Source organism: Pecten maximus, chromosome 10 (genome assembly GCF_902652985.1).
Source record: "Pecten maximus chromosome 10, xPecMax1.1, whole genome shotgun sequence".
In the NCBI taxonomy this organism is placed as follows: domain Eukaryota; kingdom Metazoa; phylum Mollusca; class Bivalvia; order Pectinida; family Pectinidae; genus Pecten; species Pecten maximus.
In genome coordinates this window covers 5,867,836-5,894,335 of record NC_047024.1, presented here as the reverse complement: position 1 = coordinate 5,894,335, position 26,500 = coordinate 5,867,836, and the positions used below count along the sequence as shown (strand labels likewise).

At 35.6% G+C, this 26,500-nt stretch overlaps 1 protein-coding gene across 1 annotated transcript in view; it reads left to right on the top strand.

Moving 5' to 3' along the window:
* LOC117336903 (nuclear pore membrane glycoprotein 210-like) overlaps nt 1-24,522 on the top strand; it is a 40,901-nt gene extending 16,379 nt beyond the window's left edge. The window contains exons 15-45 of the mRNA XM_033897663.1: nt 401-546; nt 822-933; nt 1,951-2,010; nt 2,529-2,575; nt 3,456-3,529; nt 4,358-4,460; nt 4,663-4,855; nt 5,213-5,319; nt 5,643-5,747; nt 6,009-6,110; nt 6,332-6,460; nt 6,785-6,912; nt 7,097-7,235; nt 8,969-9,031; nt 9,372-9,551; nt 10,101-10,181; nt 10,591-10,722; nt 10,866-11,021; nt 11,460-11,551; nt 11,736-11,910; nt 12,843-13,015; nt 13,300-13,384; nt 13,740-13,872; nt 14,364-14,497; nt 14,804-14,927; nt 16,550-16,696; nt 17,122-17,375; nt 19,051-19,270; nt 19,808-19,921; nt 20,182-20,280; nt 21,458-24,522. Coding sequence (XP_033753554.1) covers nt 401-546; nt 822-933; nt 1,951-2,010; nt 2,529-2,575; nt 3,456-3,529; nt 4,358-4,460; nt 4,663-4,855; nt 5,213-5,319; nt 5,643-5,747; nt 6,009-6,110; nt 6,332-6,460; nt 6,785-6,912; nt 7,097-7,235; nt 8,969-9,031; nt 9,372-9,551; nt 10,101-10,181; nt 10,591-10,722; nt 10,866-11,021; nt 11,460-11,551; nt 11,736-11,910; nt 12,843-13,015; nt 13,300-13,384; nt 13,740-13,872; nt 14,364-14,497; nt 14,804-14,927; nt 16,550-16,696; nt 17,122-17,375; nt 19,051-19,270; nt 19,808-19,921; nt 20,182-20,280; nt 21,458-21,597 — 3,947 coding nt within the window. The 3' untranslated portion in view covers nt 21,598-24,522. The remainder of the gene's footprint in view (nt 1-400; nt 547-821; nt 934-1,950; nt 2,011-2,528; nt 2,576-3,455; nt 3,530-4,357; nt 4,461-4,662; nt 4,856-5,212; nt 5,320-5,642; nt 5,748-6,008; nt 6,111-6,331; nt 6,461-6,784; nt 6,913-7,096; nt 7,236-8,968; nt 9,032-9,371; nt 9,552-10,100; nt 10,182-10,590; nt 10,723-10,865; nt 11,022-11,459; nt 11,552-11,735; nt 11,911-12,842; nt 13,016-13,299; nt 13,385-13,739; nt 13,873-14,363; nt 14,498-14,803; nt 14,928-16,549; nt 16,697-17,121; nt 17,376-19,050; nt 19,271-19,807; nt 19,922-20,181; nt 20,281-21,457) is intronic.
* The last annotated feature ends 1,978 nt before the right edge of the window (nt 24,523-26,500 follow it).

The window sequence follows — 26,500 nt, the reverse complement described above, 5'->3', positions numbered from 1 at the left end:
TAACTTGGTTCAAATTATCAGCATGGGATTACAGTTTGATGTTATGTACATGTTGGCCCTAGTTGACCCCCAGGGGCTGGTGGGCGGGGCCAAAAAGGGTCAAATTGACTGAAATTTCAAAAATCTTCTTATCTAATATATGTTAGAATCAAATACTCTTCATAGACTGACCCCATTAGGACTGATTGGTGGGGCCAAAAAGGGTCAATTTAGTTGGCCGAAATATTTCAAACCTCAGGTGACCGTTAAGGCCCTTTGGGCCTCTTGTTATTTAGACGAAGGCTTTCAATGCGAAAAACACTAAAAGATTACTGCTAAAATAAGAACATTAACAGTAACTTCAGATTCGGTACATGTATGATAATGTTTGATCTTAATTAAAATGTGATTTGTTTTGTAGATAAAACTTCCTTACCTGAGAATGGATGTCGGTTTGTGAAGGTCAAAGCTGTGATCCAAGGTCACACAGAGGTAACAGCCTCCTATGAAGTAGGCAACATACAGTTGGAATCCACAGTGACAATTGCTGCCTACGATCCACTTCAGGTAAGTCAAAATCTACAATGATAATCACTGCCTACGATCTATTAATAGGTAAATCAGGAATCCATGGTGACAACCCACTTTAATTAAGTTAGACATTCAATTACAAAGCTTCATCAGAGTTCAACACATTGATTAATAATTCAGAACAATCCAATATTGATTTAAGGAATACCGTTTATAAATTAAAGTAGTTGAGAACAAGTTTGTGGAAGGTTAAAATGATCCAGACAGTTAAGATAGTCTGTGATACACATGTGCTCTTTATGTTTACACAGGCTGTGGATCCTGAGAAGGAGGCAGTTGTGGCAGTGGGCTCACTGAAGGAGGTGGTGTTCAGGGGTGGCCCCCAGCCCTGGGTGATAGACTCATCAAAGTATTTCCAAATCTGTAAGTATCATACAACACTGTCATAGATCAGGGCAACATTGTCAATTGGTGTAAACGCTTAGATTGTTCTGATGTCTCAATTGTAACATTGGGCTCATAGAGAGCAGATCTGTGTGTATCCAAGGATATTCAAGATATTCAGTTTGTAACTTCAATAAAGGTCCTTTTATTATGTCCAGGTTTTGGTCAGGCTTTAAGAATTTTTTTGTTTTGAATATTTACCTTTGGCACTGCAGTCTCCCATTCCTCCATTATGAATATAAACTGCATCTATGAGCACATAATCCAGTCTAGATCATGACTTGATGTGATTTTTATTCCATTTTGATCAACCTCAAAGAAATGCTTCGCAGGGAACTACCAATGAATCAAACACAAAGAGGATTCTGATTGAGAACAATTGCATTACTATGACATCATTTTGGTGCTATGTTAATCATCGTCATGGCAAGGCTTTGTACTATGTAAAATGGGTTGTGAATCAACCCCAGAAATGAATTTGATTTTTTCAAAAGGATAGGGAAATGGGTGAAAATGAAGGATGTATTTATAAAAGAAAGAGTTAAACATTTGTTAATGTACATGTAAATATAACAATTAAATGCTTGTTAGATTGTAGTTATTGTCAGTATAAATGCAGTCTGGGTGACAGATGAATATTCATCGTGCCATTCTATTTATGTCACCCAGATCACATTTATATTGAGAGTAGATACTGCAACAGTGGAACCTCTCTAAACCGATCATGCATGGTACATGAATATTTGGCCGGTTTACAGAAAGTTTGATTTGGAGAAATGATCCATTCTGACTGGTTGGGGATAATTTGAAAATTGATCGGATTACTATAATAAAGATGGATGGATTCCTTGCATCGCCATTTTGATCGGTATCAAGAAGTGACTGGTTTTGGGAAGTTGAACTGTACAATCTAGGAAGCGTTTAATTGTTAATTAGAAAATAATATGTTCTTATTTGAAATATGTGTTCTGATGTCATAAGTTTTAACATTTCTAGTGACTCCAGAAAATCCTAGCATTGTCAAACAGCATCAGTTGGGGACATTTGGCAACAACCGTGAGTATTGGACAAGATATATTATTGTCACAAGATTAATTTGGGTTGTTGTCTTTGTAATTTGTGCATATTTCTATATCACCAGGTCAACTGATTATATAAATAAGATGGTAAATATAGGACAAACCTTTACAACATTACGACACCTACATGTAATAATAGAATGAGACTTCAAACATTTCTTTCTGAGCCACCTGATTATGTCAATATTGTCATCTGTATGTACTTAAATATCAGACATTTCTTTCTGAGCCACCTGATTATGTCAATATTGTCATCTGTATGTACTTAAATATCAGACATTTCTTTCTGAGCCACCTGATTATGTCAATATTGTCATCTGTATGTACTTAAATATCAGACATTTCTTTCCGAGCCACCTGATTATGTCAATATTGTCATCTGTATGTACTTAAATATCAGACATTTCTTTCCGAGCCATCTGATTATGTAAATATTGTCATCTGACTGTACTTAAATCTTTTTGTTTAATTGTTTAAATGTTGTGTCTTTTTTAGGAGGATTCCACAACTTCTTAGTGACTTGTAAAGATATTGGTAAACAGGTAAACATGATTCATAATTTATCTGTAGAATTATTAGGGCGCCCTGATAGCTCATATGGTTAGAGCGCCAGCCATGTAACCTCGAGTGAAGATCCGAGGTGCCTAGTTTGAGACTCCCTATGTTGGTTTGTGTTTCTTAGGAAGCTGAAAACAGACTGGTCTTTGCTGTTGTAGTTGTGTCCTTGGGCAAGACACTTTACCCTCATTGCTCTGGATGGCATGCGGCAGAGCTTCTGTATGTTGTTCAGTGAAGTAGTCACCATATACTAAAGGAAACCCTTCCTCAAAATGACCCTGGCTGTTCATGGGGCGATAAACCCAGCTAAACTAACCAACAAACAAACCAAAAATATAATATATCAGTTCTGCAATTTAATGCTGCCATATTTGTATTCAGGAATTACTGGTATTTTGAAGGAAAGCCCTTAAAATTCTATTCAATGGTCCATCAATTGTTAAAGGATGGATAATGTTTCAATTAGATTAGCATATTATGGAAAGTTGTGTAAAATGTGAAAATTTCATAATTTTAGCATCTTAATTGCATATTATAGAATGTCATGTAAATTGTGAAAATTTCACTATTTTAGCATCTTAATTGAACCCATCAATTTTACTTCACATGAAGATTAGAATGGCCAATAAGATGTGTTCCATGAAAGGTATCATTCACTACACTTGGACCACTCTTTGAAGTTTTTGAGTTAAAAAAAAAAACTGTTTCCTGGTGATGTGTTTGTCTTTTATTTGAAAAAAGGAAATTTAAAAAATAATAAAAAAATAAAATGAAACTGTGGTAATATGATCATTATTATCAATGATGTATTTGACAAAGATTTGTGTTCATTATTATATCAAGACTTGATTTATGTTGTTACAGAGGTTGACCCTGAAGGTTGGAAATGAGAAAACTGCCAAGAATCAGTACCCAGCATCAGAAGAAGTCTCCATCATGTGAGTTTGTCAGGATCATTTACCAATTGTAATAAATATGTTACAATGTTGGGGTTTTGAAAATAAATGAGAGGAACGGAGGAAATGGAAGGAATTGAGGAAGTTATGGGTCAGGAAAGATCCATAGACAGATGTTTCAGGGGTGTAGGATTCCTTTAGGAAGTAGTGGGAATATTTTGAGGAACCCAATGTCACCTCTCATCGTAGGTCAATATCATATCATGTGAGAAGCACAATAATGTCATGTATATATGATACGGTGAGGTTATATCCAGTTCTGCTTGTATTCTTTAGACAAAATATCAAAATATCTTGAAACTGAAAAAGTACCAATGGATATTTCATATTAGACAGTATGAGGTGACTCAACAAGGGGCTGCAGTGGTCGACTGGTTAAGGTGTCCTGACACTATCACTAGTCCTCCACCTCTGGGTTGCAGGTTCCAAACCTGCATGGGGCAGTTGCCTGGTACTGACGGTAGGCCGCTGCTTTTCTTCGGGCACTCTGGCTTTCCTTCACCTCCATTATAAGGACGTTAAACAAAATAAACCAAATCAAATCCATGTCACTAGTTGGTGTAACGTCTGACTGCTGTTTGTGTTTTGTAGTAACTATTGTATTTTGTAGTAACTATTGTGTTTTGTAGTAACTATTGTATTTTGTAGTAACTATTGTGTTTTGTTGTAACTATTGTATTTTGTAGTAACTATTGTATTTTGTTGTAACTATTGTATTTTGTAGTAACTATTGTGTTTTGTAGTAACTATTGTGTTTTATAGTAACTATTGTGTTTTGTAGTAACTATTGTATTTTATTTAACTGACCAGATATAACTGTGCCGCCCCTGTAGAACTACACCTGACACCCCTGGTGAAGACACCAGACAAGGACCTGCCACCATGTCCTGTCATACGAGATCCAACACAATCAGTAAGTCGGCCTGAGTATTCTCCACTTTATCTCATCCAGTAAATTGTCAAACATTTCACTATTTGAAACAATAAAACTAGGGACTGCTTTTCTTCACCATCTCATCTGTTTGATGATCATCCTGACGGTGGGGAAAAAGCATTGGGATCATAATGGCTGTAAAATCTGTAGAGAAGTTGATCTTATATTTGATGTGTTGTAGGTACCCGTACACTGTAGTCGAGATCTGGACATACTTGTGACTGTGACAGACTCTGCTGGCAATAAGTTTGACAACTTCTCCTCCTTGGAGTTTGAATGGTCACACACTGACCACTCCTTGGGCTCATTGGCCATGGAAAGTGGTCTGATGAGCGAGGTGACCACATCCAGCGAGGGAGTCACCACCGTTAAAAGTAGGTCTCGTCTCAGGAAAGACAAAGTTTGTGGAATAATATTCTATCACGATTAAACACCAGAGTAGATATAAATAACTAAATCATATCACAGTTATGTTGAAAAGGAAAGAAAAAAGGAAAGGAAAACTGTTAAATAAAAATAAAAAAGGAGAGGATTTCGTGTAAATAAAATGCTTTTTGATGAATAGCACTTTCTGAATATTCGGTGATGTACAGTTAATGTAGAATTTTCATGGTTGATTGTGCAAAGACATCTTTAAAATTTGAAAAGTTCTGTGAGTAATTGTGTAATATTTATGTAATCTTTGTGTGTGATGTTTATGTCTGATAGCATTAATATGTCCTTTTTGACAGATTTTCAGACCCTGAATCCAGCCGGTCGACCTGGATATATCACTGTAACTGCCACCGTCAATCGCTATTCTGACAAGTATCTCCGTGAGGCTGAATCTAGAATTTATGTATGTTACTGATTATGTATTTCTGTGTTAAATCATAAAATGACGCATTGATACCAAAGTTTTTGGATAGTTGTAAAACTAGTGTTTTGTCAATTATGCATTTTCAATAACTTTTCTAAGGGATTCAAATTGTGAACCTTGGGAATTTTTTTACACATATAAGACATGGAGACCTCGAGATTGCCATCTATGACATACAACATTAAGACTATCTTGATAAATTAGATAAATTGGTTGTGTTTTTAATATTCCACCCACTATATATTTACCAATGTTGTACCCGACATTGTTGCTATGCAGTGAAACAGTTTTTGTTAATTCAGGCCCACATATCGCCGCCTCTCAGTAAGTCTCTACAACTGAAGCTGGTGGAGGAAGCTGTTGTATCTCCAGACATGATATCAGTGTTCAACCACCCTTCTAACAAGGTTTGTATGATTGACGAAATGTCTGATATTTATATCATATGAAAATATTTTGATGTATTAAATGTTAGTAATAGTTTGTTATAATCTAAAAAAAACTACTTTTATGAAGAAAATGAACTGTTTTCAATGCCCATTTTCAGTACCTCAGTGTAAAGTAGTGTTTAAGTAGCAGTTGCTTTGACTTTCATCTTGAATGATTTGTTATGGATCTTCAACTGCACCATACCTCAAGCTTTAATTGACCTTTGTTTGATCATTCAGGTGACAGTACACATACGGAAAGGTTCTGGTTACTTCTTCATCCACCCAGCACAGTCTGACATTGTGAAGATCGACTACAGCGACCAGAAACACGAGATGCTGGTAAAACTTTTATCTCTATCCATCTTTAATTTGAAAAACACATTTTATCAAGATAACATTTTCAAAAAACAAAACATTATCCTTGTACTCTAACAGTAGTTATGATATGTTTCTACCTTTAATTCAGGTGTAGCCTATATATCTTTGTATCCTATTTCAGGTGAAGCCTATATCAGACGGATCCTACAATTGTCATGTTACATCTGTGTGTCCTATTTCAGGTGAAGCCTATATCAGACGGATCCTTGTCCGTAACCGTTTATGACCTTTGTATTGATATGCCTGACCCTCCCGTTGCCACAGTGTTTGTGTCTGGTGTTGGAAGTATCCAGCTGTCTTCCATGGACAAGGTAAAACATTGTTAGCATTGAAACATAGGACATCCGATTGACATCTGGTGTCATTCATGTCTTTATAAAGTGATGTCACTATTTCTGTATCTTCCTCTGTAGAACATTTTTTCTTTTAAATCAATGTAAAACTGAGTTAAAATGTTGAATTATATTAGTAGGCCATTCAATAATAATGGAGTTGTACTTGCCAGGTTTGAAGGCCACAGGATCTTAGTGATGCAACATTAATTAGCTCACACTATAGATAGCACGCAAATTTAGTTTTAAACACGCCTCACTAAATACAATAGAAAGTCAGTATTGTTACTTTTACATGTTCAGGTGGAAGTGGGCAAGGACTTTCAAGCAAGAGTAAAGGTATTGGACATGCACGGTAAACCACTACAGGCGAGCTTCTTCCCCTTGATGGGCCTCCGATTGGTTCCAGCATCTACCATCATCACAGTCAAGTAAGTGTGAGCCAGGGTGAGGCCATGTGGGGATCTTATACAATAATAAAGTACTACAGTGCTACAGGCGAATTTACTCCCATTGACGGGCCTCAAAGATCCATTTTATTATTACGTTATGGGGCCATAGTTATTGAATTATAGGGGCATGTTTTTAAATTATGTTTGATATGTTAAACCACAGGCCAGATCTTGAGGCAACTGAGGACAAATTCACTGCATACTACACCGTACACGGGGCAGTGGTGGGCCACACCTCCCTAGAGGCTCGAGCCACACCCAGGCCTGATGTCACAGTCACCAGTCTGGCCAAGGCAGTGGAGGTGAGTGTTTAAGCTAGATATTCAAGTGATTTGTAGATCATTTTGAGTTTGTGAGACTGGTAGTCCACAAGACTAATATACGTAAGAGACTTTGGGTTGCCCATTGTAATCCTTAATTACATTTACTGTTGATAGGATGTTATACATACAAACCACACAGGGGAGGCCATCCTTAATTACATTTGGTGTTGATAGGATGTTATACATACAAACCACACAGTAGAGGTCATCCTTAAATTACATTTACTGTTGATAGGATGTTATACAATACAAACCACACAGGGGAGGTCATCCTTAAATTACAAACCACACAGTAGAGGTCGTCCTTAAATTACATTTACTGTTGATAGGATGTTATACAATACAAACCACACAGGGGAGGTCATCCTTAAATTACATTTACTGTTGATAGGATGTTATACATACAAACCACACAGTAGAGGTCATCCTTAAATTACATTTACTGTTGATAGGATGTTATACAATACAAACCACACAGGGGAGGCCGTCCTTAAATTACATTTACTGTTGATAGGATGTTATACAATACAAACCACACAGGGGAGGCCGTCCTTAAATTACATTTACTGTTGATAGGATGTTATACATACAAACCACACAGGAGAGGTCATCCTTAAATTACATTTACTGTTGATAGGATGTTACACAATACAAACCACACAGTAGAGGTCGTCCTTAAATTACATTTACTGTTGATAGGATGTTACACAATACAAACCACACAGTAGAGGTCATCCTTAAATTACATTTACTGTTGATAGGATGTTATACATACAAACCACACAGGGGAGGTCATCCTTAAATTACATTTACTGTTGATAGGATGTTATACATACAAACCACACAGTAGAGGTCATCCTTAAATTACATTTACTGTTGATAGGATGTTATACATACAAACCACACAGTAGAGGTCATCCTTAAATTACATTTACTGTTGATAGGATGTTATACATACAAACCACACAGTAGAGGTCATCCTTAAATTACCACAGCTGTTGATAGGATGTTATACAATACAAACCACACATGGGAGGCCGTCCTTAAATTACATTTACTGTTGATAGGATGTTATACATACAAACCACACAGTAGAGGTCATCCTTAAATTACATTTACTGTTGATAGGATGTTATACATACAAACCACACAGTAGAGGTCATCCTTAAATTACCACAGCTGTTGATAGGATGTTATACAATACAAACCACACAGGGGAGGCCGTCCTTAAATTACATTTACTGTTGATAGGATGTTATACAATACATACCACACAGTAGAGGTCATCCTTAAATTACATTTACTGTTGATAGGATGTTATACAATACATACCACACAGTAGAGGTCATCCTTAAATTACCACAGCTGTTGATAGGATGTTATACAATACAAACCACACAGGGGAGGCCGTCCTTAAATTACATTTACTGTTGATAGGATGTTATACAATACATACCACACAGTAGAGGTCATCCTTAATTACATTTGGTGTCAAAAGAACATTAAACAATACAAACCAAACTAAAGACTTTGGTATTATACCAAATAGACATTATTAATTTTGGACTTGGAGACTTACAATTTATTAGACTTGTCGTCAATTAATTATTAAAACCAGGGACACAGCTCCTGACCTCTTTTAAGCTAGGAACTACTAGGCCAAAGACAAACAGACTGGTATGAAGTTAAATTTGTGGATTGTTTTATCACAGGTGTTTCCCCCACTGCAGCTGATACCACAAAACATAACGCTGATTATTGGAGCACTCTTCCAGGTAAGTGCATAAACTTTGTGTGTTTGTGATGTTATGTTGGTTTTCCAATAAAATAGATACTGGATAGTTAAGAATATTTAATTCATCCAGGTATAGAATCTGATATGTTAAAACCATCCAGAATAATTCAGATTTTGGTCACAAGGTTAAAAAGATCTTGTTTAACCTCGTCTGTGAAAAAATATAATAGCAACAGTTCAGTATTTAAGTTATATTGACCTATAACAGTTATTTAATTGATATTGACCTATAACAGATAGTTAAGTTATATTGACCTATAACAGATAGTTAAGTTATATTGACCTATAACAGATAGTCCAGGATGTGATTTTTGTTCCAGGTGTTGAGTAAAGGTGGCCCCACTCCTCAGTGTACAGTACTCTTCTCCATAGCCAATGATGACATCGCTCTAGTGTCGAGCAGTGGACTACTGGATGCACAAGAACTGGGTTCTACAAGGGTCATAGGTCAAGCTGTAGGTCAGGACCCAGAGACAGGGGAGACAATTATATATTCACAGGTAAATTCTTTTTAAGTTTTAGTTAATTATTTAACTTTATCTTTCTATTTTCTTTATGTTGTTAGGGGTAGCTACTATGACAGTGGAACTCACTTAAGTCAGCAGTGATGTATCATGGACAAAGGTTATAGAGTCGACTACAATAAAGATTGTAAATATATTTGTAGATTTACTGGGAGATCTCTCACTCATAGAAAGTTCTACATTACTATATTATGTTCAATACAATAAATTATATCAATTGATGTCAGTTAGAGTCTGAAATATTTCGAACATTGAATGTTTAAATAATTTACACAACAAATATGAGCTTTGTATGGTGCAGCAGTTAATGGCTTTCCAGTAGAACATCTACCCCACCCCAGGACTCCAGGTTTGGTTAAGGGGTACCACCTTTAGAATTTATTTGATAAATTACATGGAAGTTATAGGAAGGCATCCAACCATGTATAGAAGTGATTTATTATGGAGTCCTGGGGTAGATATTTTAATGGAATAGCCCTCTCAGATGAATTTGTGGTGATACATTTTGTTTTATTTGACCCACAGGATGAAGCACAGGTACACGTTGTACCTCTGACGGACATCAGGATCCACGCCCCGCTTACACGCCTACAGACTGGGACACGGGTAAGAGTAGAAGGCTGTATTGTAATAGGTAGTAGGGAATTTTACTGCTTCAGAATTACAGTACAGTACCACAAACTTGAATGATTACCCATGTCAAATACTGATAAATCACATTTAACCAGAACACTCAAAGACTACGCTGTACCTTGATTTCTTATATTGTGTATTATATATTACCAGTATCTCTGTCAAGCTGAAGGTGTTCTTTCAGATAATGTGTTGTCATTGAGAGATCGAGATTCAAATTGTCTACAACAGAACCTGCTTTGTCATTCAATGGGACACTTTTTACTAACAAATGTAAATTTCATGACATTTTGTGTCCTATTGATCGTAAAAAAATATAAACAAAAACAAAAACAGATTATGTGTGTACATGTTAAAAGTGAGATACTTATGTGTATTCCAGATGCCCATGTATGCTGTCGGAGCAACTGAACACGAAACTCCTTTCACATTTGGCAGTGCTATCCCACCACTCACATTCACCTGGTCCGTCTCCAACAAAGATGTGGTCTTTCTTGAGAATGTTTTCCATTCGGTAGGTAGCTGTTTTCATGTTATTTGAATAGGAGGATGGAATAATGGCATTGCTCACTTTTGTGGAGGAAAAATTGGATTCAAACAACTGTTTATGTCGGAAAATGTCACTCTACACTGCACTTTTTTGTGTTTACCCTTCAGAGTGGAGTCTTTCCTCCAGAACAGAGTGACTTTGCCAACCAGCTGGTTGCTAGGGAACCTGGTAGAGTGACAGTTAAGTTGGAAGTCAGTCCATCACGGTTCAGAAAAGTCCAAGTCAGCGGTCATGTTCAGCTGACAGACGAGCTTCAGATAGAGGTATGTTGTTTACCGTTATTACTGTAAAGGTGAATTTGGAGTTGTTACTGTGGTGGTTGCTATTGATACATTAGCTGCACCCAGTTTCATGAATATTCATATACTGAATATATCCTCAAATAAGCCCCCTCCCCAGGTGTAAAAGTTAAGTATTAAAGCTTGGGGAGTGTTATTTGTTAACCAATTTTACCTTACTATTTTTAAATTGATAATCCTACAAAAATGAAGAAGGGACAGAGCTTATTAGTTGATAAATATTGTAATGTTAATGTTATACTTGACTTATTGGAATAATTTGGTGGAAAATTACATATTTGTGTAATAAAAACACTTAATCCCATCTCATTGGGAAAGCATAATACATGGATTATTTCTGTCTCATTCTTGAAGTAAAGAGTATAGAATGGACATAATCTCAGTGATTTGTGTTGATTACAGGTGTTCCAGAAACTTGCTGTGATCAGCCCATCAGTATGTGACGGTAAACTTCTGATGACCCCTAACACAGAAGCAGTTGTCAAAACCAACAGGTATTACAAACATTGCCCTACAGTGATTAAGTCTCCTGTAACCAGATTTTATTATGGTCCAGTGTAAATATAGAACCTGCAACTAGTTAATATAAATATATTTTTCCAATGAATAATCTAAAAAGTGTATTTGACTGTTTCTTATTATTACACACTCCTCAAGACTCTTTGTGTAATTGAACAGAGACGGTGCAGCCAAGGTGACCTACACAGTGCTGCCATCCAGTGGTAACCAGAGGGTGGTTACCGTGGGAGACGGAGGGCTACTGAGTTCAGGACCAAAGGCTGGAGAGGCTGCCCTCCACATCACATCACAGGAGGAGTTTGGTACCAACCAGACACTCGTTCTCCTTATCAAGGTCATAGTCTTGTAAATGCCTTCTCCTTATCAATGTCAAGCTCATGTATATTTGTGTTACCTCCAGGTAAAACCTGTGTATTTGTGTCCCCTCCAGGTAAAATCTGTATTTGTGTGACCTTTAAGTAAAACCTGTGTATCTCTGACGTCTATTTAAAACCTGTGTATTTTTGTGACCTACGTGTAAAACCTGTGTATTTTTGTGACCTTCAGATAAAACCTGTGTATTTGTGTGACCTCTAGGTAAAACCTGTGTATTTGTGTTACCTCTAGGTAAAACTTGTGTATCTCTGACATCTAGGTAAATCCTGTGTATTTGTGTTACCTCTAGGTAAAACTTGTATCTCTGACATCTAGGTAAAACCTGTGTATCTCTGATGTCTAGGTAAAACCTGTGTATCTCTGATGTCTAGGTAAAACCTGTGTATCTCTGACATCTAGGTAAAACCTGTGTATCTGACATCTAGGTAAAACCTGTGTATCTCTGACATCCAGGTAAAACCTGTGTATCTGACATCTAGGTAAAACCTGTGTATCTCTGACATCCAGGTAAAACCTGTGTATCTGACATCTAGATAAAACCTGTGTGTCTCTGACCTCTAGGTAAAACCTGTGTATCTGACATCTAGGTAAAACTTGTATCTCTGACATCCAGGTAAAACCTGTGTATCTGACATCTAGATAAAACCTGTGTGTCTCTGACATCCAGGTAAAACCTGTGTATTTGTGTTACCTCTAGGTAAAACTTGTATCTCTGACATCTAGGTAAAACCTGTGTATCGCTGACATCCAGGTAAAACCTGTGTATCTGACATCTAGGTAAAACCTGTGTATCTGACATCTAGGAAAAACCTATGTATCTCTGACATCCAGGTAAAACCTGTGTATTTATGTGAACTTCAGATAAAACTTGTACATTTCTGTGACCTTTAGGTGAAGCCTGTATCCTATATGATGATTAACTCGGACACCATATTGAGGACGTCTGGAGGGTTGCTGAAAAAGATTCCAGTGGGAAGTACTCTCCACTTTTCTATTAGTTACCATGACAACATCGGAGAACAGTTTTATGCAACAAATGTGAAAATGCATTACAGATTTAGCAGGTATTATTTCTGACTTGAGAACATATCTGTGTATGTAAACTTGTTCTTTCTTGTGGAGTTGTTGCTAAAATATTGAATTAGATATTATGATTATTTTTTAGGAATTAAATGTTAACACTTCTATATGATTTTGAGAGCTATGTTAATAATGTATGTCTAGATCTCAGTTTATCTCCCCTGTTCTATAAGACCATGGGCACGTCTACATTTTACAGCTGTTCAGTATCTCTACAGTAATTATGGTTTATATGGTATACACTGTATTGACATTCTCTATCCTCTAGGTATGACCTAGTACAAGCTGGCTATGGTGTGGAAAACAACACTCTGGTTGTCAAAGTGTCAGATGTAGGCCAAACTATACTCAAGGTAAGTGCTCAGGCATTGAAGGTCATGAAGTTGACCAGTTTGAAAAATTTAAAAACCAATAAAAAAAAGAAATTAGTGCATATAACAAGTGGTGTATATAAAATATTGTGTCTTATGAATGGACAATACAACTCGTTTGGCTGAACTAAAACTTTGTCCTTTCAAACATATCAATTTGAAATACTTGAGTAATTCTAATGCTGCATACATACAATCCTGGGACATTAACTTTAAATGATAAAGAAACATTGTAAAGCTATTTGTTTGAACTACCTGGTTAGCACTTTAAAATCTGTCCATACATCATATATAAAGTTCCTTCAATTTGTCACTCATTACACTGTTGTCTTTGTAGGTTTGGGACAAACAGAATCCCTGGCTAGCTGACTACATCAACATACATGGCGATTATGCCATCATGCCAGTTAAAGTTGTCATGTCTTTGGGAGAAATTGTTTGCTTCCAGTCATCTCTGGTGTCAGAGAAAGGTACATCAATCCACTGATTTCCTTGCCTTACAACAGGGGCTTGTGCTTTAATAAATGGGAAAATGTTGTGATTTTGTAATATTGGGAAAACATTTAAACTTGATTTGAAGACAACTTGTTACAATACACAAAAATGAAAACTTTCTGTATTCACTATAATATAATTGAAAATAATTTTTTTTCATGAGATTGAAAAGCAAAATAAGACCAATGACAAATTTGTTTTCATAATATTATGAAAAATAGATAAACTTTAAGGTAATGCAATTTTCTCCAGAATAAAGTCTGGGCCCAATTATCCAACAGAATATTCAATTTTGAACATATTGTGGATTTAACATTATCTGTATATACAGATGATCAATACTGCTGTATAACAAGTTATGTTTGTACTTCCTTTCATGATTTTATGTTTACAAAATACTCTATAGGTTAATATTATGTCATTGCCTCAATGTATCTTCATCCGATGTTTGAACGTTGATCTACAGGATATCCAGGAGCTTGGTTTTCGAGCAATGGTAACATTCATGTGGACAAGACCTCGGGCATCGCTATGGCAACAGGAGTGGGACAATCCTTTGTGGACTATAACATATCTAACACTGTATCAACCTACATGGAGGTCAGTACCTGCCATGATGGACCAATCATCCATTGAGTGTTTCGTTGATTGTTACAATTGAAAAATATTTTTGATATCAGAAGCTTTTGTTTGATGTGCCATTATCAATTTAAAAATTACCAATTTCATTATTTTTGCTCATATAATTTTTTCAAAAAAGAGCAAGACTAAATGGTTATAAATTTCCCAGATTGCATGTAATCTATTTTGAAGCAATATTCACTAAAATTCTTGTAGATTTTGTTTGGAATTATCATTGTCCTGCAAAAGTTATCATTTCCTGATTTTAGCTTTGTAACTTTACAGGTGACTGTTTCTCCAATCAGTAAGCTGACGCTGGACAACAGTATGGACTATCTAACCAATGTCCAGTCACGAGGAAAAGCTCCCTTCATCACTGTAATACTGGACAGCGAAATTGAAGTTCTAGGTAGGTTATTTATTTGAAGCCTATTAGAGTTTGTGCATAAATTTCCCTATAGTCTTTAGAAAACAGGAAATAAAAAGGACCTCTGACATTTAGGGAATCCATGTACACTATACATATTCTTATTCATAGCCATTAGATCTATAAAGCTGAGAATCTAAATAGTGAACTACCATTTAAGATTGGTTGCCATAGTTACTAACTTTGTTAATGATTCTATCTCCAGAGAAAGATTTTGTTAAAAAATGTGTTTGAACACTGCTACAAGTTCAGTAGCATTACTGCATTATGTAGTTTGGGGACTTCCATGTGATAGTATTACATAAACTGTTTTAATTGAAATAAGAACCTCCCCTGTTTTGGTTGACATTAGAACCTGCCCTGTTTTAGTTGACATTAGAACCTGCCCTGTTTTAGTTGACATTATAACTTGCCCTGTTTTAGTTGACATTAGAACCTGCCCTGTTTTAGTTGACATTAGAACCTTTCTGTTTTAGTTGACATTAGAACCTGCCCTATTTTAGTTGACATTATAACTTGCCCTGTTTTAATTAACATTAGAACCTGCCCTGTTTTAGTTGACAATAGAACCTGCCCTGTTTTAGTTGACAATAGAACCTGCCCTGTTTTAGTTGACATTAGAACCTGCCCTGATTTAGTTGACATTAGAACCTGCCCTATGTTAGTTGACATTATAACCTGCCCTGTTTTAGTTGACATTAGAACCTGCCCTGTTTCAGTTGACATTAGAACCTGCCCTGTTTCAGGTGACATTAGAACCTGCCCTGTTTTAGTTGACATTAGAACTTGCCCTGTTTTAGTTGACATTAGAACCTGCCCTGTTTCAGTTGACATTAGAACCTGCCCTGTTTTAGTTGACATTATAACCTGCCCTGTTTTAGTTGACATTATAACCTGCCCTGTTTTAGTTGACATTAGAACCTGCCCTGTTTTAATTAACATTAGAACCTGCCCTGTTTTAGTTGAAATAAGAACCTGCCCTGTTTTAGTTGACATTAGAACCTGCCCTGTTTTAGTTGACATTAGAACCTGCCCTGTTTCAGTTGACATTAGAACCTGCCCTGTTTTAGTTGACATTATAACCTGCCCTGTTTTAGTTGACATTAGAACTTGCCGTTTTAGTTGACATTAGAACTTGCCCTGTTTTAGTTGACATTAGAACCTGCCCTGTTTCAGTTGACATTAGAACCTGCCCTGTTTTAGTTGACATTAGAACCTGCCCTGTTTTAGTTGACATTAGAACCTGCCCTGTTTTAGTTGACATTAGAACCTGCCCTGTTTTAGTTGACATTAGAACCTGCCCTGTTTTAGTTGACATTAGAACCTGCCCTGTTTTAGTTGACATTAGAACCTGCCCTGTTTCAGTTGACATTAGAACCTGCCCTGTTTCAGTTGACATTAGAACCTGCCCTGTTTCAGTTGACATTAGAACCTGCCCTGTTTTAGTTGACATTAGAACCTGCCCTGTTTTAGTTGACATTAGAACCTGCCCTGTTTTAGTTAACAATAGAACCTCCCCTACACACTTTCCATACTAACTATTTGAAGTGATATGAAACAAAAGATTCTATGTGAATTATGGGACTTCTAACTGTACTCTGTAGGTGAAAACTGCACAGCCAAAATCCAGGAGAACCACTTCCATCCTCAACATATTCCTTTCTGGTGTGAACTGGGATTCACTGGCAAGTCATCTGAGATCGGAGTAGAGGATCTTTTCACCACTCAACCAGAATTTGACCTCAAAACAGGTTTGTACTGGTTTGGTTTGAGTTTGTAATCAAAGTCCTCTCAATGGCTATGGTCATTGAAGGACGAGAGTATATGACTTAAACATCGGCCAGGAAATAACACAGAAAGGATTGATGGAGTGATAAAAATTGATTATGGACAAATACTAATGTACAAATAAAAATGTGTCTTATGTGATATGATATATCACTGGGTTATTTCATTATGATATTTCAATTCTTACCATAGCCATGTGAGAAAATGTTTTGACTGAAATTGCAATGGAAGGTTCAGGACCTCATCAATCTCTAATGAAATGGAAATTCATGTGAGATGTGATGATTATGTATGTTTTCTATTAATTAATTAGTATCAAAACATGTATTGGTATCTGAAGACAGTTGGAATCTGCAAAATTTAAGGAATATGTTTCACGAAATTCCAGGAAAGTTTGGATGCCAGATAAACCAGGTGTCAAGACCAGAGATACTGCAGCAGATCAGCAGACTAAGCATGGATGTGTCCTTGTCAGTGGGTGTGGCAGCCCGGGAAGGACAACCAGAGATCATGGCCCAACAGCATGTGTTCAGCTTCCTACCCTCATTCTACATCCACCAAAGTGAGGTCCATCTATCTACAGTCAACCAACTGTCGTCTATCCGAATATCCACAACTTCTCGTCTCATGGACTGTATAGAGGTAAGGTGGTGATTCATTGTAAAGATACTGTTGATAAGCTGTAGGTTGATGTCACTGATTCTTTTATAAATCTATATTCTGTACTTGGTTTGTAGGTTTGTGTAAAGGACCCCTCCATTATTAACCATTCTCCAATATCTATATTATGTAAAGGACCCCTCCATTAACCATTCTCCAATATCTATAATCTGTACTTGGTAGATTTATATAAAGGACCCCTCCATTCTTAACCATTCTCCAATATCTATATTCAGTACTCGGTTTGTAGATTTATGTAAAGGACCCCTCCATTATTAACCATTCTCCAATATCTATATTCTGTACTCAGTTTGTAGGTTTATGTAAAGGACCCCTCTATTATTAACCATTCTCCAATATCTATATTCTGTACTCGGTTTGTAGATTTATGTAAAGGACCCCTCCATTATTAACCATTCTCCAATATCTATATTATGTAAAGGACCCCTCCATTAACCATTCTCCAATATCTATAATCTGTACTTGGTAGATTTATATAAAGGACCCCTCCATTCTTATGTAAAGGACCCCTCCATTCTTAACCATTCTCCAATATCTATATTCAGTACTCGGTTTGTAGATTTATGTAAAGGACCCCTCCATTATTAACCATTCTCCAATATCTATATTCTGTACTCAGTTTGTAGGTTTATGTAAAGGACCCCTCTATTATTAACCATTCTCCAATATCTATATTCAGTACTCGGTTTGTAGATTTATGTAAAGGACCCCTCCATTATTAACCATTCTCCAATATCTATATTCTGTACTCGGTTTGTAGATTTATGTAAAGGACCCCTCCATTATTAACCATTCTCCAATATCTATATTCTGTACTCGGTTTGTAGATTTATGTAAAGGATCCCTCCATTCTTAACCATTCTCCAATATCTATATTCTGTACTTGGTAGATTTATGTAAAGGACCCCTCCATTCTTAACCATTCTCCAATATCTATATTCTGTACTCTGTAGATTTATGTAAAGGATCCCTCCATTCTTAACCATTTTCCAATATCTATATTCTGTACTCGGTTTGTAGATTTATGTAAAGGACCCCTCCATTATTAACCATTCTCCAATATCTATATTCTGTACTCGGTTTGTAGATTTATGTAAAGGACCCCTCCATTATTAACCATTCTCCAATATCTATATTCTGTACTCTGTCGATTTATGTAAAGGATCCCTCCATTCTTAACCATTCTCCAATATCTATATTCTGTACTTGGTAGATTTATGTAAAGGACCCCTCCATTCTTAACCATTCTCCAATATCTATATTCTGTACTCTGTAGATTTATGTAAAGGATCCCTCCATTCTTAACCATTTTCCAATATCTATATTCTGTACTCGGTTTGTAGATTTATGTAAAGGACCCCTCCATTCTTAACCATTCTCCAATATCTATATTCTGTACTCGGTTTGTAGATTTATGTAAAGGATCCCTCCATTCTTAACCATTCTCCAATATCTATATTCTGTACTCGGTTTGTAGATTTATGTTAAGGACCCCTCCATTCTTAACCATTCTCCAATATCAATATTCTGTACTTGGTAGATTTATGTAAAGGACCCCTCTATTCTAAACTATTCTCCAATATCTATATTCTGTACTTGTACGTCTGTGTTACCAACATTCTGTTGTCATTTGTAGGTCTTTGTGAGTGATCCGTCCATCCTAGAAAGTCTATCCCCGGAGAAGGACACCCAGTCGGGAGCTGTTCTACTTTACCCCATCCGATTAATCGAGTCCGCAGCTCTGTGGGAGAAAGACCAGATAGATGTACAAGTTGAGATGATCTGTCAGAAAACAGGTCAAAGGGTAAAACTGCCCGTCTTTGTCAGCCTTATTGGTCAGAAGCCTGATTATATCAGTAAGTATTCCAAACTAGGTAGTCGGGATGTATAATGGCTTTTTAATACCTTTAGCAGGATATTGCTGGATCTAATGGTTAAAAAGGGTCCCAGTTTTTACATCTCTGAACAAGGGTTCAATATTTACATCTCTGACAACAACTTTCAAGTGTAATTAATTTAAGAAATAATGGTATATTTCTTCTATAATTGGTAAAATAGGAATTCAGTAAAGTAGTCTAAAACAGAAACCAATTAATATTCATTTTCATATTTGTGTTCTGTATCATCAGTGCTACTTGTGATTAGATCAAGTGGATTGATGAAAAGTTTGGATTAATCTGTTTGAAATGAAAGGGTTTGACAATAATTGATGCAGGTATCATGAATATATACCAGCTGTATTCCAATGCAGTTATAATTTGTACTGGGATGTCATTTAATGTCTTTGACGAAGGTGTTATCAACAGTGCTGTGCTGTTCTTACCTGACATCTATTTGTTTCTACTTGTTTAACCAAGGTAGATGACACATCTTTATCTGAATTTTTCACACAGGTACATACAGAGGGAGTGGCTGGCAGTCCTTGGTCCGTAATGTCTTCTACAACTATCAATCCTGGCTTTTCATAATTCTGGTCATCATCCTTACGGCTCTAGCAGTCATCATTGGTAAATCCTTCATTACAATACTAGAATTGATTGATGAGTGAAAATGATAGCATAACTGTACATTTTGTTTGTTATAAAAAAATTATTAGGAATTTTATACTAGAATGGATTGAAGAGTGAATATACTTTATAACCCTTGTTCTTTCAATAGCAAGATAACACTTCTATTATACAATTTAATATCAACTGTAATGAAGTTCATTCAATGAAAAAAATGTATTTATTAAAAACAAAATAATCCAGTTCTTTCTGTTAAACAGGTTACCATGCTGTGTTTGGACCAAAGTACAGAGCTGCCAATGCTGGTGTATTCATGGGACCAGGAGGGGCTGCCACACCCATCGCCTACTCACCCCAAGGTAAAATCAGTATACCAGTAAAACTCATTTTGTGGTCATTATCTTATGTACATTTACAATAGTGTAAGTTATCTTAAAGATTTAACTGATATGATTCAAAGATTTAATTGATATGGAATTTTTTGTCAGTGCTATTCCTGTAAAATATAAATCCTCTCCAGAAAAAAAGGAAATTCTATTCATGTTGGGTGCTTGAGAAAATTCAGCTTATTAAATGGTACTGTTTGAATTAAATCACTTCTTTTGACGGTTCCTGTTTAACAAACTTGGCAAGATAATTTACTGAAATAGCCCTCATGCAAACAGGTATTGTCGATGAGATATATGATACATACTCTCTAATTGACTGTAAACATGAGGCTTTATATCATATACAATGTATCATGTCTTGTTTTATTGTCTCGCCTGGAATGGCAATGTTACTTTTCTGCTGGCTTTAACATTTCTGTTATACTTTAAAATTCTTTCTGTGTACAAAAGCTATCATAAGGGCACCTGACATTTACTTGTTACAGTAAACAGTTGTTTTACAACTAAAATTTACTCTTATTTGGAATTTGTTAATTGATTTGGCCATTATATACAACTAAACATGTTGAGTCTTGAGAAATATATATGTAGAATAAATTGGCCATGTTAAAATTTTCTATTTAGCTCCACATTGAGTTGATTTTCTCTCTTAAGTATATAAGCTATCATAACGGCACCTGGCATATACTTGTATCTATATAGACCATCCCAGCACGTATGAAAGCTTAAGAATTTCAAAGAAAATTTACTTTTAATTGATTGGGCCATATTAAAGTTTTCTGTTTACCTGGGGGTTGAGTTTAATTTCTCACAAAGTAATTGTGCTGTCATAACCAAACCTGGATAATACTTTCATCTGTATATGGGTCTCCTTGCACACATTTCAGATTTTGAATTTTAACCTAGTTTACTATTGATTAGACTTTGTTTATTAATTGTACAATGTTAAAGTTTTCCAATTAGCTGAGGGTTGAGCTTAATTTCTCAGTATGATAAATGGAGAAATACATTGAAGCAATACAAAATGAGGTTATAACAATAAATACAATGAATACAATAAATACCAGATGTTGACTTAATCTCTATGTAGAAGAAAAATGACACACACGGCATGTGATTATATGTAAATATATTTACTGTATTCCAGCTCTGATGGGTCCTCAGTACTCTCCGTACGCTGCAACTACACCTAAAACTCCATACCTCTGGTCACCTGGATATAGCCCTGTTGACGGTACTACTCCTCGGCAACGCAGGTCACCATTCCAACGTACACAGACTCCTTGACGATCTACAATATCGTATCAGAAGCTCAAGTGAACATTATTGAATATTTGTTGTTGCGTTAACATTCCAACATATCGTTGTACAGGTTCATATTTAGATATGAATCTTGTTACAGTTAAATATTTAGATCAGATATCTCACCCTAGGGAAGGATCCAACAAGCGTACATGCCTCTACATGTATAGGTTTACAGTGTGAAATTATCCAGGTCTGTAACTGTACATGTATTATATGTTGTGTATACATTGCCACTGATTTATATTTTATCTATTGTAGATTCAGATTAAAGAATTGAGAGGCAATTTATTTAACAAAATCTGAATAAGGAAATAGGAAAAACAATTCCTTTATCCTACTTTAATTTAATTATAGACAACGAAAATCTTGTGTATCGATGTGACAGATGCTTCTAAAGCCTGTCCAATCCAACCGTTTGTATGAACAGTAAACTGATCAATTTAAGACTCAAGAGGCATCAAGGTGCACAAAACAACAACATAAGTACTGGTTTTTCTTTAATGTCCAGGATATTGTTTAGACATCCATGTTTGTTTTTCTGTTTAGAACTGGCACTGCTTGACTTTATGAATGATCTCAGGTAGAGGCAGTAGGTTTTACAGCCCATCCCATCAAATTTGACAGGAGTATCATAGTGTGATGCTATCCGTCTGTCTGTCCGGCGTAAACTTTTGTTTGGAGATTTCCTCCTACATTTACTGTTTTTGAAACTGGGTGTACATTATAATTATAATATTAAGTTGTGCATCCCAGAAAGGAGTTTAAATTTAACTGTTTTTGCAAAAGTTATTGGCCTTGTTTATTTCAGTATTCAGTTTTTTGTCCGGATATCTTTTTTCACTTGATTTGATTGAAACTTGGTAGGCTTTAAAGTGATGATATCAACATGTGTAAAATGAGTTGGAGACTAGTTAGTAACTCCTCATTACTTATATTTCTCAAAATGTTAGAAAAGTAAACATTCATTCTTTGGTGAAATTTAAGGGTTAATAATGCAAATCTTATTCAAATGCCAAATAGTATATAATGGCATTCGACAGGGCTATCTTGTTCCTGCTCCGTGGTACTCCGGTCGAGTCACAAGACAGGGCAACAAAAAGACCAGGAGTTTCTGTATCATCAGTCTACTCGGTAATACAATGCAGGAATATTTCAATTATCTCCACTGAAGTAATGTGATTTTTACATTGAGCCATGTTTTGTATGATTTATCCGCTATTATTAATTTGACCTATGATACTAAACTCTAAAATCCTCTATGAACATCATCCCCAAAGGTTAACAAAATACCATCCTCTGTTTGTAAAGCTGAGCTTGATATTTTGTTAGCAAAATGGGATTGTATTGGGGGTATGTTCTTTTAAAATCATTAAATAACCAAAATGAGCAAGTGTGTATTGTTTAAGGTACCGGTGAGTATAAGTTGAACACTACAGCTTTGATAATTTCTTTACTACGTGGTAGGAACTTCTACCTCATCCACATCTCATGACTGTCCTAACATGTTATAATGTTTTTAAAGACAACAATTCAGATAACCATGAGATAAACTGGTATTAATGTTGAGATAAATATTAGGAATACTTCTTTAGATTGAGTTTGAGCAAAGTTTTTCAGATTTTTCAATTCATGCTGATAAAAGAACGATGTTAACAAACACTCAAAATTTTCCATGAATAATTTGTTTTTGATATTGAGATGTAACAATGCAATTAGCTTTGTTTTTTTTCCACCATTTCCTGGAGTTTGGAACATTTTGCCAGAAGTTTTGTTGTCCAAAACTATTAGTCAGTAAAATTATTCATACTTAGCAAATAAGTCGTATGCACCCACTATTAATTTCTCTTCAGCTTGGAAGCTTCATTTGTTGCAAGCTGTGTGCTGATATTAATCCTTTTTTTCTTCTTTTTTTTATCTGAAAATTTAATGAAGCAAATAGTTCCCAGCATTCTTAAGTAAATCAAGTGTAACAATCTGAAAATCAGGCAAATATCAGCTTATGGTATTAGGAACACTAAAATTTATCTTAAAGCAAGAATTCTTTCTACTACTTTGTATTCTGTAGTGCAGTTCTTGACAGTGTTATTTCTGATTCTCGGGAAGAAATCCAGAAATTTCAGTCGAGACAGGTTACATGAGCTACACATGTATGTGTCGTCAGTTACAATGATGAGAGGGGAACAGATAATGTGTTAAAATTAAGAAGATACACATTCTTGTATGACTGTCATAAAAAGGAGAAGTGTGTGAAAGAAAGTTGAGAGAAAAGAAGAGTGACTATTTAGCTTCAGAGAGAAAGTGAGGATGGTAAATTGAGAGGGAGGAAAGAGAAATTTAGTGAGAGGTAAGTACGAGTGGGAATGAAATATAGTTTGCAAAAGATGTTTTGGAAATGGTAAAGATTTTGAATTATTTTTGAGAATTTGATCTTTGTTTCATAACAATGTATTGTTTTGTATGTAATTTGACTGTATTTTATTATGTTGTACAAGTCTGTTTTGTGAAAGAACTGATGCAATTGAAATGAAAGCTAAGTCATAAGAATAGTAATATAAAAGATTTCCACACTCATCACCCAACTTAAAAAATCCTTATTCCAAAGTGCTATATACCAATACTCAATAATTAAGTTCAATTTTCAGAATATGTTTAAATAATTCAGTGTTGTACAATCTGTAAAGGGACTTTCTAGAAGTTTGTAAGAAACGTTGTGAATTCAAGTGTCACATAACCTTTTTTTTCTGCAAAAATACAAAACCTGAATTTTTAATAAAACATAAATACATATAAATGTCGTTTCTAATAGATATTGAAACATAATGTGCGAGAAAATGTCTATTTTATTGTAAGTGTGAGCTAAAGAACGTGACATTTGGTATCGTGAATAAATTTCCAATATTTTGTATATGATTGTGTTTAGTGGTGATTGTAATATGATAGTGATGCTATCTATATACATCTTGTATATCTGGTTATTTTGAAAACTGCATACAGATCAAGAGCATCTTGTCTGTTGCAATGTGTGGTGTAGGAAGAGTAATATGTACTTTAAAATCCTGTATGATTTTCACACCCATGTCAATTGTGCAGGTACTGTTGGTGCATCAGAAATTTCAGCCAAAAGTGATGTCCATGAGGTCCCCAAAATCTTCTTTTTTTTTTTTTTAATTTCATTCAACCAGAAGATGACATACTAATATCCAGCTATAAATATTTGCAAGAGTCACCCTTTTAGTGCAAATGTGTGTGCATACAAAAAGGTGGTACAATTGTACTGAAACTCCAGGTCAAGAACTTGACAGTTGGCACACACAAATTTTGAGAGGGATAAGTGTATAAAGTATAGAATTCAAGTCTAGGTGAAATTTCTATTAGTTATACCATAAAGTATAGTGTTGACAACACTGCTCAGCCAACACCATATATTCCTTCAGACAGGCATGTAAATATTGTAATTTGGTTTTTTGCTTTGTTTTTGTTTAACGTCCTATTAACAGCCAGTGTCATTTAAGGACGTGCCAGGTTTCAAGGTGGAGGAAAGCCGGAGTACCCGGGGAAAAACCACCGGCCTTCGGTCAGTACCTGGCAACTGCCCCACATAGGTTTCAAACTTGCAACCCAGAGGTGGAGGGCTAGTGATAAAGTGTCGGGACACCATAACCACTCGGCCACCGCAGCCCTCTTAATATTGTAACAACAGTAACACATCTATTATATTATTCCTGGCAATGATTCTACAATATTCTCTACAGACAAAAGCATAACTTTTTTTTACGGACCTCTAACATGTCATGTCTATGAAATGACAAAAACATAGCCATTAGCTCAAATATCTTATGCGGTCTCTGATCATCTATGTGTCTGTATTATATGCCTACAAGTCTTTGACATTAACAGCAGACAGGGCTTGCCAAAACAGTCCTGCAAGGAACTGTACCAGGTGATCAGATGAAGAGATGCAGTCAGAAAAATATGGGATGATAACATTCACGAATGGACAGTCATAAAGCTGGGTGTAACATTGCTGGTAAGGAAGAGTCTAGGGGAATGGAGGGGGCTTCTTGCCAGGTCATTTGTGGTAACACCACAGTCCACTAGACCATGGGATAGGTGAAGGTGAACATGTCATCTCAGGCATTCAATAGTATCAATTCTTTGCCAATTCAGATCACATTTAAAAAAGAAAGAGAATGTTACAGGAATTTTATTATATATATTACTATACATTTGCATTCAGATCTCTGTAGTACAATCTGTCTCAAATATTGACTTTCATTGATTTAGAATGAAGACATCGTATAAGGTTAAAACATACATGTAGTACATTGTAAGTTCATTGCACAAATAGTAACAAGCACTTTGACTTTCTTAAAAGTAAAACGAACGACTGAGTATTCTTTATGAAAATATTGACTCTTGAACATATAGGGAACCTATTGTTAAAGAAAAAGTTCACAATTCACAGATCAAAACTGTTAAAACATATTAAATATATAAAGTTATCCATATATCTCCTTTGTATGTCATAAAATTGTGGTGGAAATGAACAAAAGTTTGATATTGCTGCAGTTTTCCGATGTTTCATGATCAGTAGTTTAGATTAATAGTCTAAGATAACTATTTGAGTATCCATGAAAGTTTGTACATTGTACCATGAAACAATCTAAACAGTTTGAAACCATGAAAGAATGTACTCGTAATAATTTAAAGTTTGATACAACAGCATGATAAAAAAATAAACCCACTATTCTCTCAATTAACAATTAGTCTAGAAGAATAGGTTGAGTTAGAGCTTTAAAATCATAAGTCTGTGGGAGATAAAAAATGCACTCTGCTTAATAAGGCAGACTAAGTGATAAAATTGCACTCTACTTAATAAATGTAT